The sequence below is a fragment of the Leptodactylus fuscus genome, chromosome 4 (genome assembly GCF_031893055.1).
Source record: "Leptodactylus fuscus isolate aLepFus1 chromosome 4, aLepFus1.hap2, whole genome shotgun sequence".
NCBI lineage: Eukaryota > Metazoa > Chordata > Amphibia > Anura > Leptodactylidae > Leptodactylus > Leptodactylus fuscus.
This window is the reverse complement of record NC_134268.1, coordinates 141,615,241-141,629,721: the sequence shown is the minus strand read 5'-3', so window position 1 is coordinate 141,629,721 and position 14,481 is coordinate 141,615,241. Positions and strand designations below refer to the sequence as shown.

Below are 14,481 nucleotides of genomic sequence, written 5' to 3'. Positions count from 1 at the left end.
ACAAAACTGCACAGATCCCATTTATGCTGTAATTCAATGGACACACTAGATATATGGTATTGGTTTCTTTCTTCAGGCATTTACAAATGGCTGAGAACAGAGCAGAACATAGAAGATGCAGCACATAAACAATAGTACATCAGGTGATCCATCAGTAAGATAAGTCACCAAAACACAAACACAGACACAAATTTAGACTATAAAATCTCTGGAATATTTTTATATACATCTTTCAATGTGATGTACTTGATACCGTTGAATCTATATTGAAACGAAACAAAAAATACAGTCTAGAATGAATTTTCACAAACAAAAACTAGTTCCCTGAACCAGACCACAGCTCGGCAGACTTTTTAAAGAATTTCAAAAATGACAAAAGCAAGAAAATATACAAAAAAATGCACTGAAATAATTTTTTTCTAATTTCATAGCCTTTTGGAGAATTGTGTGAGCACCTCAGAAGCCAGCTCCTTCTTTATACATCTAGATAATCACAGCCGCAGCCATTGGACAGGCACTTTATGGTGTGGGGGAGAGTTTTATGGTCACTGATAGGCAGGCAGTATGGTAATTGATGGCTACTTTTAGTTTACAAATGGCGTATAGTGGCTGAAACTTTGTGCCCCAACTAATAGCATAAAAATCTTTTAATAGTTATAAAAAAAAGTTACCGTATATACTCGAGTATAATCTGAATTTTTCAGCACAGTTTTTGTGCTTAAAATGCCCCCCTCGGCTTATTCTCAAGTCAAGCAAAAAAATTTTTTTTTTTTTTTCTTTGGGGGGTTATGACCACCCGCAATAGTAATGTATAGAAAATAGAAAATAGTGGGGGAAAAAAGAAGCTTTAAAAAGAAATATAATAGAAAAATAAATTAAATAAAAGTTCTAAATCCCTCCTTTTCCTAGAATACATATAAAAGTAGAAAATGACTGTGAGACTCCTACACATTAGGTGTCCCTGTGTCTGAGAGTGCCCAGTCTACTAAATATAGGGTATCTGCAGTGCTCCTGTTCCGTCGGGAGGGGTTAATAGGAGCACTGCAGATACCCTATATTCAGCCAGACTGAATTCCAAGTGGGGGAAAAAAAAACAGTCCTCAAGCTCAGGGAAGGGTCAGACAGACATCCAAAACACCCCCTCCCCTTCCCCAGCACCCACCAACTACTGCACTCAAAAACTCCAACCATTTTAATTTTTGAAATTTTCTAGTATCTGCTGCATTTCCCCCCTAGGCTTATACTCGAGTCAATAAGTTTTCCCAGTTTTTTGTGGTAAAATTGGGGGCCTCGGCTTATATTCAGGTCGGCTTATATTCGAGTGTATACAGTAGTTAAAATATTCAATTTTAATTAAATCAATAATTATTGTTACTATATTTTTTAATTATTAACAATTACTACTTTTTTTCAGTTTTTAGCTACTTAGAAAATGGGACGGAAAACATAAATGAAGAAGAGCAGGAGACAGGAACCAACACAACGGTATTTATTATTTATACTTATAAGATGTATGCATGGCAGTTTCAATAGTCAAGATGAGTCAAGGAAAACACATGGCAACTCATGTATACAAACTATATAAGAGAGACTTGGGGGGGGGGTGTCTGAATTCCAAATCGGGGTTTACAGTAGTTTTCATTTTTCTAGTGTTAGTGTTATTTCTAGTGCTATTGCTAACACAGATTTCCCTTTAGGGAAGTTTTATTATCAAAAACCGTTGCAAATAAAAAGTGGAAGCATTGATAATAGAAAAATAAATCAGATTGCTACCTTCTGAAAATTGAGATCTGAAATGTAATTGACAGACTGGGACCAAAATCTTCAGAAGGTTTGGCAAGGAGAAGCGCTCACCCAATTGGATAACGATATGTTTATTAAGGCACAACGCGTTTCAGGCACTTAGGCCCTTTATCAAGTGCAATAAATCACCTTAAAAATAAGTACAACATGGGGCGTGGCCTAGACGCTGAAGCTACCAGACGTGCTTTCTGTGAGCTCTGCTCTTATCTGACTTTATCCATCTTCATCTTTCTGATTGCTCGGCCATACTTATATAAAACCTTCCTTCAAGGGATTCCCCCACCCTGATAGCCTGATTTCAGAACATTTTGGGGCAATTTGCAGATATTATTGGATATAAAACGTTTGAGGTCTACCTCCACTGCTGCTCCATCCGCCATCTTGCCCTGTACACATACCACCTCCAGGCAGCCTGCAGCAGCTGAATCCGAACTCCGTGACATCTTGAGAGCAGGAGGGACACTGGAGCAGCAAAAGGGCCGGAGATAACGCTGATTCTGATACCGTGGACATCGCACGCATGGTACTGTAACTACGTACTCCAGATCTCTCTCCTGACAGTACCGCAAGAAATTAGCACATAGTTCAGGTTAGTGCCAGCGGATCACCGGATAGGAAGGCACCTGGTCTACATGTCAGCAGCCCTGCTTAATTTCTAGAGACTTACCTGCAATCTCTCCCGAACCGGGGCCTACTTCCGGCTTGAAGCACCGGAGTAAATTTTAGGCTTAGCCAGAGACAGACCAGGGGGCGTGTCTTTCCTCCCTCTCTTATCTAGCCCTGTTTCCGCCCACTCACTGACACCCACCAGCTCCGCCCACTAGCACCGCCCACCTGCACTGTCCAGCAACGTCTGAGCTCACTCACACCACTGGGATTGCTTTAGCAAAGCTGTCATAGCTGTGCCTGACTCGATTTGCATACCTACAGCCAGTGAGTCCTGATCTAGCAGCAGTGACTGTATACTTATCCTTCCTAGATATAACACCAGACAGCAGGCTATTTCTGCTTATCAAGGACGATTATACATTGATTATGCTCTTGCCTTAAACCTTATGTAGAGGTGTTCACTGCACTCTCATTAGCTGATATTCGCCTCACAATGGTCAAGATAGGCAAGGACACAGCCTCAGGTCAGACACAACCAGCAACCAAAGTTACGAAAACTTCTCCTGACATGCAAAAATTTCTAGCAAAAAAGCCGTCTCAACCTGCACCACAAGTGGCGAAGTCGCCACAGGATGGGCCATCCAGCTCTAAAGACACAGTGACAGACCTACTTAAAGATGCATCTCAATTTGACTTTCATCCCGCTTTGATTACTAAGGACTTTCTCATGGAAGCACTCTCACAAGCTATCACTCCAGTACTCAAGGAAATTGCAGTGCTCAGAGAAGAAGTGAAATCGATGGGTTTAAGAGTAGACACCTTAGAAGCTGCTCAGAGCACAACTGTTAAAACTACAAATCTTCTCTCCCGCAGAGTGGATTCTCATGCTGAACACTTAAACAAATCTTACCTATTACTTGAGGATCTTGAGAATAGGAATAGACGACGGAATATCCGCATCCGTGGTTTACCGGAAAGTGTTTCCCCAGAAGACTTACCAGAGGTCTCCATGTCAATATTTAATTCTCTTCTGGGTGATGATCGCTCTGCAAAGCTTGAAATCGAGAGGGTGCACAGAGCAATACGCCCTAAGCCTGCTCCGGAGGAACCGCCTAGGGATGTCATCTGTGGCCTTCTGTCCTCCGCTCACACAACGGAGATTCTAAGAGCAGCCAGAGACACTCAAGACTTAACTTTTTCTGACTATCATATTCAAATATACCAGAACCTGGCACCAGCCACCTTACAAAAGAGGCGCATTTTGAGGCCCTTGCTGGAAGTGCTACGGCAACAGAAATTACAATATGCATGGCTATTCCCATTCGGTCTCTCCATCACTAAAAACGGTAGGAGATTTAATATTTTCTCACCGAGAGATCTACCTGCAGTCTGGGAATTTATAGGAATTGAACCACTTGATTTACCATCGTGGTTGCCCGTACCAGAGGAACAACCGCATCAGCTTGAATCCTCTAGGAATGACCTACCATTTACACCTGGACGTTATTGCTCTCTAAGAATTAGACGTCGCTTGCAACGAACACCCGATGTGAGAAGACAAGATCGTTAGATGCTATGATGTGGTGAGCTTGTAGCATCTCAATAATGTTTTGTCATTTAAGACTTTACTTGAGTTACCATCCGGAACTTTAAGTATAATTACTAATAGTTACAACAGTTTGATATATTGCTTCTCCTGTTTATCTCTAGCACAGGATAGTATTATTTGACATGACGTTCTGACCTTGCATGCTATTATCTTGTATTGTTTACTAATAGTGTCCCTTAATATATGCTATCAACCGGCTTAGTTTGTTATAATAATATCTACTCTACAGCTATTGCTAGTTAGTATAATCGTAGACCATTTTTTCTTGCCAAGGTGCGAGTGATACACCTCTCTGTATGATCTATGATCTTTTGTTTACGTATTATCCGTCTTTAGTTCGTAATGTTTTGAATTTAAAACAACTATTTTGCATCTCTTATATAGTAGGGCAAAGACTCGACTACACCCCATATTATAGAGTTTTGCAAAGTTTATGAGAGGGCTCTTCCCCTCTCCTCTTTACCTATTTCCCATTTCTTTGTGTTTTCCCTTCCCTCCCCTACTTTGTTCCTCCTATAACTTCTGTGCACAGGCCAAACCCACACTCTACTTCAGACTTTATATTCTGACAAATTAATACGCCCGCAAGATGGCCACTCCACCAGAACAATCAGCATTGCTTCATTGTATGACCTTTAACGTGAGGGGACTAAATTCTCCAAATAAGAGGCACCACATTTTATCACTGTTGCGCAAGTGGAAGGTAGATGTGGCTTTTCTACAAGAAACGCACTTTAAGGGAAACAAAATCCCCAAATTACCAGCCAAGAACTATAACCAGCACTTTCATTCTTCCCACCCGCACTCTTCCTCTAAAGGAGTGTCAATATTAATTAGTTCAAACGTTCCCTTTGTATGTCGCCAACAATATTCTGATCCGGATGGGAGAGCTTTATTTGTTAAAGGTACAATTGCATCTCAGCCCTATACACTGGTGTCAATCTACGCACCTAACAAACACCAAACCTCCTGGATCCTCCAAATCCTACGTTTGCTCAGTTTATTCCGAGAAGGACAGCTAATCATTGGAGGAGATTTTAATGTAGCCCTAAATCATTCTCTCGACTCATCGGCACAGGTACCTACATTATCTCAAAGAGCCATTAGCGCATTGAACAGAGCACTTCAAGACCTTGATCTAGTAGACTTATGGAGACTTCATCATCCTAATGTCCGAGATTATACGTTCTTCGCTCACACTGCTAATTCTTATCACCGTATTGATTACATCCTTGTATCGAAATCCCTTCTGGACTCCGCGTCTCATGTTCTAATCCACCCTATGACTGTATCAGATCACGCTCCAGTATCGTTCAAACTAGCTCTTAAACAAGTACCAAAAGGACAATGGACGTGGAGATTAAATGAGACACTGCTGGATTCAGAGGAGCATGTTGAATTCCTAAATTCTCATCTGATAGAATATTTTGAGAAAAATTCAATGCCCGAAGTTAGCTCTCAGATTCTGTGGGAGGCTCACAAAGCCTACATGAGAGGGGTACTTATTACCTTAGCATCTAAAGTAAAACGTGAAAAGCAGAAGAAAATGGACGAAGTACTGCGGACAATCGCTCGCTTAGAGAGAATACATAAGCGCACCAAAGCAGTGGAATCCCAGAAAGAATTGGTCTTTTGGAGAGAGTCTCTATTAGATCTACTAAATGCTAGGGCAGCAAAATACCATCTGAATTACCGCAAACTTATCTATTCGCACGGCGATAAGGGTAGTAGATTGATGACCTCACTGATCCAGAAGGCGCAACATAGAACTTATATTCCTTCTATCAAAACAAAAGACGGCAGAGTGGTTTATAGTACCGACAAGATTGCGACTGAATTCGTACGGTATTATTCTGATTTGTACAACCTTAGTAGGGAGGACTCCCACTCCTATGCTGCATCCAAACAACATCTGACGGACGTGTTCCTGAGCAAGTTAAACTTACCTAAAGTTTCTCCTGAGGACGCGAAGACCTTATTGGAGCCAATTACGCCGAAAGAAATCACATCTGTCATTTCAAGCTTTCCACCTGGGAAAAGCCCTGGACCAGATGGGTTTTCTCTGATTTATTTTAAGAAATTTCAGAAGACCTTACTCCCACCCTTACATAACTGGTGTAACGCTCTCTTAGCTGGTGGCAATCTACCAACTCAAGCACAAGAAGCTCAAGTGACGCTGATCCCGAAGGAAGGGAGAGACCTCTCATTGTGTGGGAACTACAGACCAATATCGTTGCTGAATTTGGATATCAAAATCTGGGCCAAATTATTAGCTATGCGTATGAAATCCCTCATTCCGGACCTAATAAATCCGGAACAGTCCGGATTTGTGCAAGGCAGAGAGGGTAGAGACAACACGTGGCATCTTCTTCCCCTCATATATAAAGCTAGGAAACATAATATCCCTCTAGTTCTATTAGGCGTCGATGCGGAGAAAGCCTTCGACCGAGTCGATTGGGACTTTATGAGATTAACTCTACTTAAGTTTGGCTTTCCTTCACCCTTCATTACAGCTATCTTCTCCCTTTATGCCAATCCATATGCCAGGCTAAAGATAAATGGGACTTTGTCGGAAGCTTTTAAAATAACAAATGGTACGAGGCAGGGATGCCCTCTCTCGCCGACTTTGTTTATACTCGTACTAGAAACATTGCTACAAGCAGTGAGACAGGACCCCAAAATTCAAGGAATGAAAGACGGAACACTGACTACATCGTCAGTCGCCTTCGCGGACGATGTGCTCTTCCTGGTGTCAAATCCGGAAACAGGCCTGAGCTCTTTAACTGCCATCCTTGAGGAATATAGCATAGTATCCAGATATAAGGCAAATTTCGAAAAATCTGAGGTCCTCAATATCTCTCTCGGCCCAAATCGGGTGAAACACCTGAAGTCGCAATCACCGTTTCAATGGGCCACCAAATCGATTAAATATTTAGGTACTCAACTCACGCCCAGAGTGAACCTCCTTTATGAAACCAATTTTTCACCCTTACTACTTACTCTGAAGAAAGACCTCCAGAATTACCGTGATTTACCCTTGTCGTGGTTTGGAAGGAAGGCCCTCATTCAAACTTACCTAATCCCGAAGGTCTTGTATCTGCTCTCTATGCTGCCAATCTTCCTGCCAAAAGAATTCTTCAGCTCCCTCAGAACGACATTTTCAAAATTTGTTTGGAATTACAAGACCCCCAGAATTGCTTGGTCCCTTCTACTGAAAAGCAAACACCAAGGGGGCATTGGTATGCCAGACCTCAATCGTTATTATAAGGCGATACAACTACGCTGGTGGGCGCATTTATTATTTCCGATACAGGATCGATCTGTTACACTTTCGACTGAATTGCAAGGAGACTTGTGGCTACCATCCACTATAGGAAAACCCTTATCTTCTATGACCCCGCTTTTTAAGGGTGCGGTTGATACTTGGATGGAATTAGGTACAGACTTGGCCCCTCTTCCGTCCCCATTATTACCTGTGTCTCTTCTCCCACGATGGTTGAGCCATGATAAAAGAAAGTTTGGCCCTACTTGGCCTCCGAGCCTCAATTTGCATTTACGTGAACTATGCACAGATTCTCACAACACTATGTTTATAGATGCTATGACGTTCCAACAGGATTGCCAAGTATCTTTCTTACATCGAGCTCATATCCGTCATTACATCTCTGAATTCAATGACTTGAAAATCCCACAGAGAGCGATGACGAGTTTTGAAAAATTGCTTGTGTCCAAAACAACCATGTTGAGGAAAACCTCGGCTCTCTTACACAGATTTATCACTCCTCCAGCTTCTTATAAACCAGCGTACCTCACTAGCTGGGAGAAGGAACTGAATATATCCTTATCCGAGGAGGACACCGAATTGGCCCTGAAGGCGTCGCATGGTTTTTCCACCTGTATCAGATTACAGGAAAATAGTTTTAAGCTTTTGTCCAGATGGTACAGGACCCCCGAATGGCTGGTACAAAAAGGCCTCTCAAAAGACTCAAATTGTTGGAGATGCCTTTCACAGAGGGGCACCTACCTGCATATCTGGTGGACTTGTCCCAAGATTGCACCCTTCTGGAGGGAAGTTACGAACCATATTTCAGACATTAGAGGATCCCCTTTTACACTTACTCCAGAAACACTTTTCCTGTCATTACCGAAGGTAACCTACTCTCCATCCAAGGATCGACTAATCACCATGCTTTTGGCAGCAGCCAAACTCTTAATCCCGAGGTTTTGGTTACAAGAGTCACCACCACCTATCGACCTCTGGATACGGACAGTCCAGGATATAGCTAGACTGGAGGAATTGCTTAGCTGGTCTTCTAGAACACATGATAACTTTTTGAAAGTCTGGAGGCCATGGAGATTGTTTATGGCTACTAGATCATCTGACTCCTTATGATTACAACATATAACATCACCACCCCTTCGCGCAATATACCTACAAATTTAATGTCCCACCACTTTATTCTCTACATCTATTTCATACCCACCCTCTCCCCCTCTTTTCCTTTATCCCCTCAGGAATTTGTACTTCTTTCCTGGTTATTGGTGTTTATTCTTTAACCCTTCAATGAGAAATGCTGTTATTGGTCCTGCGTGACCACTGTTGTTATATACCTTTCACAGTACCACTTGATTTGTAACTGAACTATGTTTGCTTTTGAGTTATGCACCCAGTCCGGGAATATCCGCACTGTTGAATTACCTTTCTATTCTTTTGTCTATGTACCTTAAAAAATCTTCAATAAAAATGTTTGAATTAAAAAAAAAAAAAAAAAAAAAAATAAGTACAACATAATAACATACAGACAAAAGGAACATCATCTAAAATTTAAGCAGTAGACAACTATTAGGCTGGTCAACAATGTAAAATCACACAAAGTTTTTCACAAAGTTTTTTTCACAAAAAACGTTTTGTATATATCTTATAAAAACCCTAAATCACAATATAAAATATAAATTTATAAAACTGTAATATGTTGCCATATCAATAAAAAGACCCTGCATGGCCGTAATAACAATGCTAAAATAATAATATATCACTAGGAGGTAATCCCCACAAGTTCCTATAGGAGGTGAAGGTCCACAGGATTAAAGAATTAGGTCCAACCAATAATAATATGAAACCGCTCTACAAATAAAATCATAGGTCCATTAATAGAAAGAAGATCACTTACCTTCCCAGAGCAGCTGGGAGTCTTAGTGGTTCCGAGTTCAGGCTCTATTATTTAGCAGCCCGAGAGACAGAAGCCACATCACACAGCAAGACATACAGCTCGCTGCACATGGCTGCACACGGCTGTCATGGCAACATGACGTCAGCCGTGGAGAATGCTCCAGGAGTCGGCGATCCCGGGCAAGATGGCGGCGCCCATGCGCCCCCGGGAAAATGGCGCCTCCGGCGCCTTTGACCGCGGCGCCGGAGGGGTTAATGCCTCCGATCGGTCTGGGGACCGATCGGAAGCATTAGAGCCGGTTGTCTACTGCTTAAAGCAGTCGACACCCAGCGGCTATGGCGGCCGCCCGGCTCCCGGGCGGTCGCCATAGTTACAGACCCGACATGCGCCGTACTATTACGGCGTATGTCGGGAAGGGGTTAATTGTTGGGGTTGTTGTGTCCTACACAACCCTCTAAGGTGGGCGGCTTTCCATTTGCTTACCTTTACTCATACTTGTGCTGAATTTACTACACTAGGGTCGGCTCGGTGCCGTATTTTTCTTCTTCTCTTGTTCCTGAAATGTAATTGGTTACTAATATAAACCTCCCTTTTTCCTTGTACTAGCACTAAGGATATCTCCTATATGTACATTGTGCCAGTAATGATGTACACTATGACGCCATTTCAATGTATTGATGTGCATTTTATGATTACTTATTGTTGTTTTGTCATGAGTTATAAGAACAACATACTTGATTTAACCTTGGTTTACACTGGTCTGTCTGATTTTCTTTTTACATACCCTGTTTCCCCAAAAATAAGACCCCCCCCCCCCCCCCCTTCACCTTCTGGATCACATACAACCGGCAGTCATGCACTCCGCTAATTGTTCCCCGCTTTGTTTGCCGATTGTTCCCCGCTCCAGCCGCTGCATAAAACAACCCCCGAAAATAAGAAAGGTCATATATTTCGTTAGATAATTAATTATAAGAACATGTCTTATTTTCGGGGAAACAGGGTATCTGTGCTATCAATGAGCTACATATCACTAATAAACTTCCATTACTTTAAAAGGGTTGTCCAGTTTAAGCCATTAAATGTTATTGTTGGCATATTACTAATTACTAGAGATGAGCGAACACTGTTCGGAACAGCACGCTCCCAGCACGCTCCCATAGAAATGAATGGAAGCGGCTGGCACACAGGGGGGGGGTAAGCAGCCGACCACCGGCAAAGTCTGCATTCCAGGTGCTTCCGTTCATTTCTATGGGAGCGTGCTGTTCGGATCGGCTGATCCGAACAGTGTTCGCTCATCTCTACTAATTACTAGAGATGAGCGAGTGCTATTGGAAACGGCCGTTTCGAAAAGCACACACCCATAGGAATGAATGGAAGCAGCTGGCACGCAGATTTTTCCGGCAGCCGGCCGCTTAACCCCCTGTGTGCCGGCTACATCCATTCATTCCTATAGGTGCGTACTATTCGAAACTGGAGTTTCAAGTAGTACTCGCTCATCTCTACTAATTACACATAATTTTTTTAGATCTCTGCTTGCTGTCATTTTTTTTTTTTCTTATGTAGATTGTGAGCCCCATATAGGGATCACAATGTACATTTTTTTTCCTATCAGTATGTCTTTGTAGAATGGGAGGAAATCCACACAAACACGGGGAGAACATACAAATTCCTTGCAGGATTCGAAGCCAGGACTCCAGTACTGCAAAGCCGCAGTGCTAACCACTGAGCCACCATGTTGCCCTGCTGTTATTGTTTGTATACTTCCACTGGATAAAAACAGCCCATGGTCACGTGATGGACACACAGGTGCTTGTTACAAAACACATGTCTGATTACTGTGCTGTGATTGTAACAAGCTGTGCACCTGTGTGTCCATCACATGACCATGGACTGATTTTTGTCTACTAGAAGTAAACATGACTCTCAGCAAGCAGAGATCTAGAAAACTATGAGAAATTGATATAGAAAGTATATTGGAAAATTGTATAACTTTTCATTGTACTTGCTGAAACTGGACAACTAGAACTTGTGAATTATATTAACCCTTAAGTACTATCATGGTGTCTATCATACAAATATCATTATGATAGACACCATGATAGTACTTAAGGGTTAAAAGGCATCTGGTGTACTTTAGTGTACGTTCACGCAGCGGTTCTTCCCGCAGTGCTTTAGTGCTGCGGATAAGGCCCGTGGGGCCTTAGCCTTAGGCTGGACTCTAGCAAATCCCATCCGTGCAATTTCCTAAACCACTTTTTGGGGGGGATATCAATTATATCTACAGAAACCCTGACAATTGCTGTATAGTTATAATGGAAGGAGAAAGTCCATAAAGGAAAACTGTGTGGGCTTTCTGTGAAAAGCACTGTGGGAAAAAATGCATTGCATTTCCATTGCGGCTTTTCCGGCAACATTTTTTGGCATAGCGGACCGAATGAAATTCTGCCTGTTTTGAAGAGACTGTCTAATGAGAACTAGTGAGCTAAACCAACACTTGGTTGAACTTGATAGGCATATGTACCACTCTTACTGTATTAATTATGTGCAGAAAACTATATATTTGCTATCACTCATAAATTAGCCAAATCAATGCATATCATTCTGTTATGTCATGCATTCATAAACCACATGTTTGTGCACCCCCAAGTAACACATTCTTTCCTTTATAGGCACAGATATAATTTGAGATTTGAGGAATTTGATATGTCCATGCATGTTAACCACTAGAAAATGAACCCTCAGCTTATATGGTCTAGAATTACTACTGCATTTTACAATGAATCGTATGTCTAATATAAGTCATAAAAACAAATTGTAAGTGACATGCATGTCATGACAGAGTACTGTTTGACAGATGGATCTAAGGATGATTAACTTAGGCATCATATCAGGAGTCTAGACAAGAACAACATGGAAAACAATCACTTTTAATGAAACCATGGAGAGAACTGATGTGTGAAATTTTCCTACACAGACAAAAAATGCAGAACGTAGGTTACAATCAGCTGGAAACTTGGCACTCTGAGCTAATTAGTATTATTAGTGCATTTGTCATATACAACATTTGTTTCTCTAAAGGGCTTTTATATCACTATAGATTTAGCAATATCTTTTTTAGCGCCATGATAAAATGTAATAACATTTTTTTTTAATAAAATGAGCATATACTATATGTCTCACGGGCCTACTTTAGAGAAAGCAGAATATGCAGACTAAAACCTCATTGAAAGGTTTTGATACATAAACTTCACCATTACATATTTTGAACATGACCCATAACAGTTTCTTCCTAGAAGCAGAATAATATTCGTGCACTCAAATTGAGCCAGTATTGTCCATTTATTGTAATTTTTACCCACAGTGACTTAATGTACAATGACAAAATGATATAACCTTTGAGGGGAAGGCAGCTCGGTAACAGCAGTGGTGCAGACCCAACCAGTCAAAGACAGGGACACAAAATATGCAGGAAACAGGTTTATTTATAAAAAAAAAAAAAAAAAAGGAAAAATAAAAAAGCCTTGATTTCAGGCACAAAATAAGCAAAATAAAATACAGCCTTAACTTCAGGCAAAGCAATAAGAAACAAAAACCTGCTCGTCTGAGCAACTAACAGTAGTAATAAACTAACTATACGTGTGGCTTACTAACAGCCACATGAAGAAAACAATAATCACGATACAGTCTCACGAGACTCAGAGTAACAGGACAGACCCAGATGCATCCTCTCACTGCCTGAATATGCCCTAAAGTGCAGGATCTGCAGCCTTTTATGGGCCAGTAATGAGCCTATGACACACACCTGGGCTCAAGCCTACTCCAGACCCTCCATGGACCACACATAAGTCAGAAACCTGGGGCTCATATAGAAGGACTTCAGCAGTCTGCCTGTTACTTTCTCACACCTTGAAGGGTTTCTTTGCTTATTCAAGATAAAAATAGTTAATATGACATTGACAAAGTACCTACAACCACAAACCCCATATGCTAGAAGCAACTTTAGTGCCTCAAAGTCATATTACTCCCAACTACAATGCTCTAATAAATATTAATCTACATAGCAAGAGTGAACCTACTGCAGAGGAGTGTTGATTCTGAAGAACCTGGTAGAGAGGGTGTAGGGGATTACCCATAATAGAGTTGCCTTATGGTTATCTTCTGCACTCCAAAAATCAAGCTGGCGTTCTACCACAGCTCCAGCCCTCTTGATCAGTTTACCAGCTCTTATGTCAGTCAGCATTGCATTCTCTCCTCAAGTTGTGACCTCATAGAACAAAGCACTGCAATCGCAGACTGTTAGAAATTTCCTCAGGCCCCATAATGGCATCAATAGTGACAAAGTAAATCAAACATGACGTTGACATAGTTATATCTAATCTGTTCCATTACGCTATATACAGTATTCCATAGAATTTCTATTTTCTGAAACACATATATTAGGACATATTACTTCAGTATGTTTTGGAGTGTGGAATACCTGGAATAACCCACACAAATTCAGGCAGCAATCCCCCAAAATAATAAATAGCACCATACCACCATAATGACAGCCACAGTGCTGACATAATAGCATGCACCGTGTAAAGACTGCGATGGAGAGATTTACAAATTTCTCCACCATAAACTACAACACTTTACAGATATTGTCAAAACCATCCCATATAGAGCTCTCAATCTAAATTTCCTCTCAGTATGTCTGTGGGAGGAAACCAGAGAAAGAACATATAAACTCTTTACAGTCCCTGGCTGGATTTGAAATTAAACCTCCAACACTACATTGCTACATTGCGGGCTGTTACCTGCTGGAATAACCCCAGCAGTTAACGGGCACTTTTTACTTACCATTCCCTGCTCCTACTCACAGCCACCTCCGCTTCACCTTCTGCATCCCATATCATGTTACTAGGGCCCCCTGGAGGGCAGAAGGGGAGTTCAGTAAGTGAGGCTGCTAGCCTGCAAACCCCAACAGATACTGCTATTATTATACTCTGAGGTCTTTTCAGACTCCAGAGTATAATGATCGGAGGTCCAAGGGAGGTGAGAAAATATAAAAAACAGTGTTAATCGCCTCTCCTTCGTTCTGGCTTTACTCCCTGTAATCTTTGGGCCTCTTTAGTGACACCTGAGACATCACATGGCCCAGGACGGCATCTTTATGCGTCACAACGCCGGCCTGACCCATGTGACATCTGTGCCAACATTGAAGAGGGCCGAAAGCAGCAAGGATTGTGTCAGAGCCCAGGAGTGGTAAGTAACTGTGGTAAGCAACCCAGGAGTGGTAAGTAATTG

General features: G+C 41.7%; 1 protein-coding gene across 1 annotated transcript in view; it reads left to right on the top strand.

Moving 5' to 3' along the window:
* Positions 1-14,481, top strand: part of STAC (SH3 and cysteine rich domain) — a 181,295-nt gene that overhangs the window by 147,905 nt on the left and 18,909 nt on the right. The window contains exon 7 of the mRNA XM_075271149.1: positions 1,415-1,485. Within this exon, the coding sequence (XP_075127250.1) occupies positions 1,415-1,485 (71 nt within the window). The remainder of the gene's footprint in view (positions 1-1,414; positions 1,486-14,481) is intronic.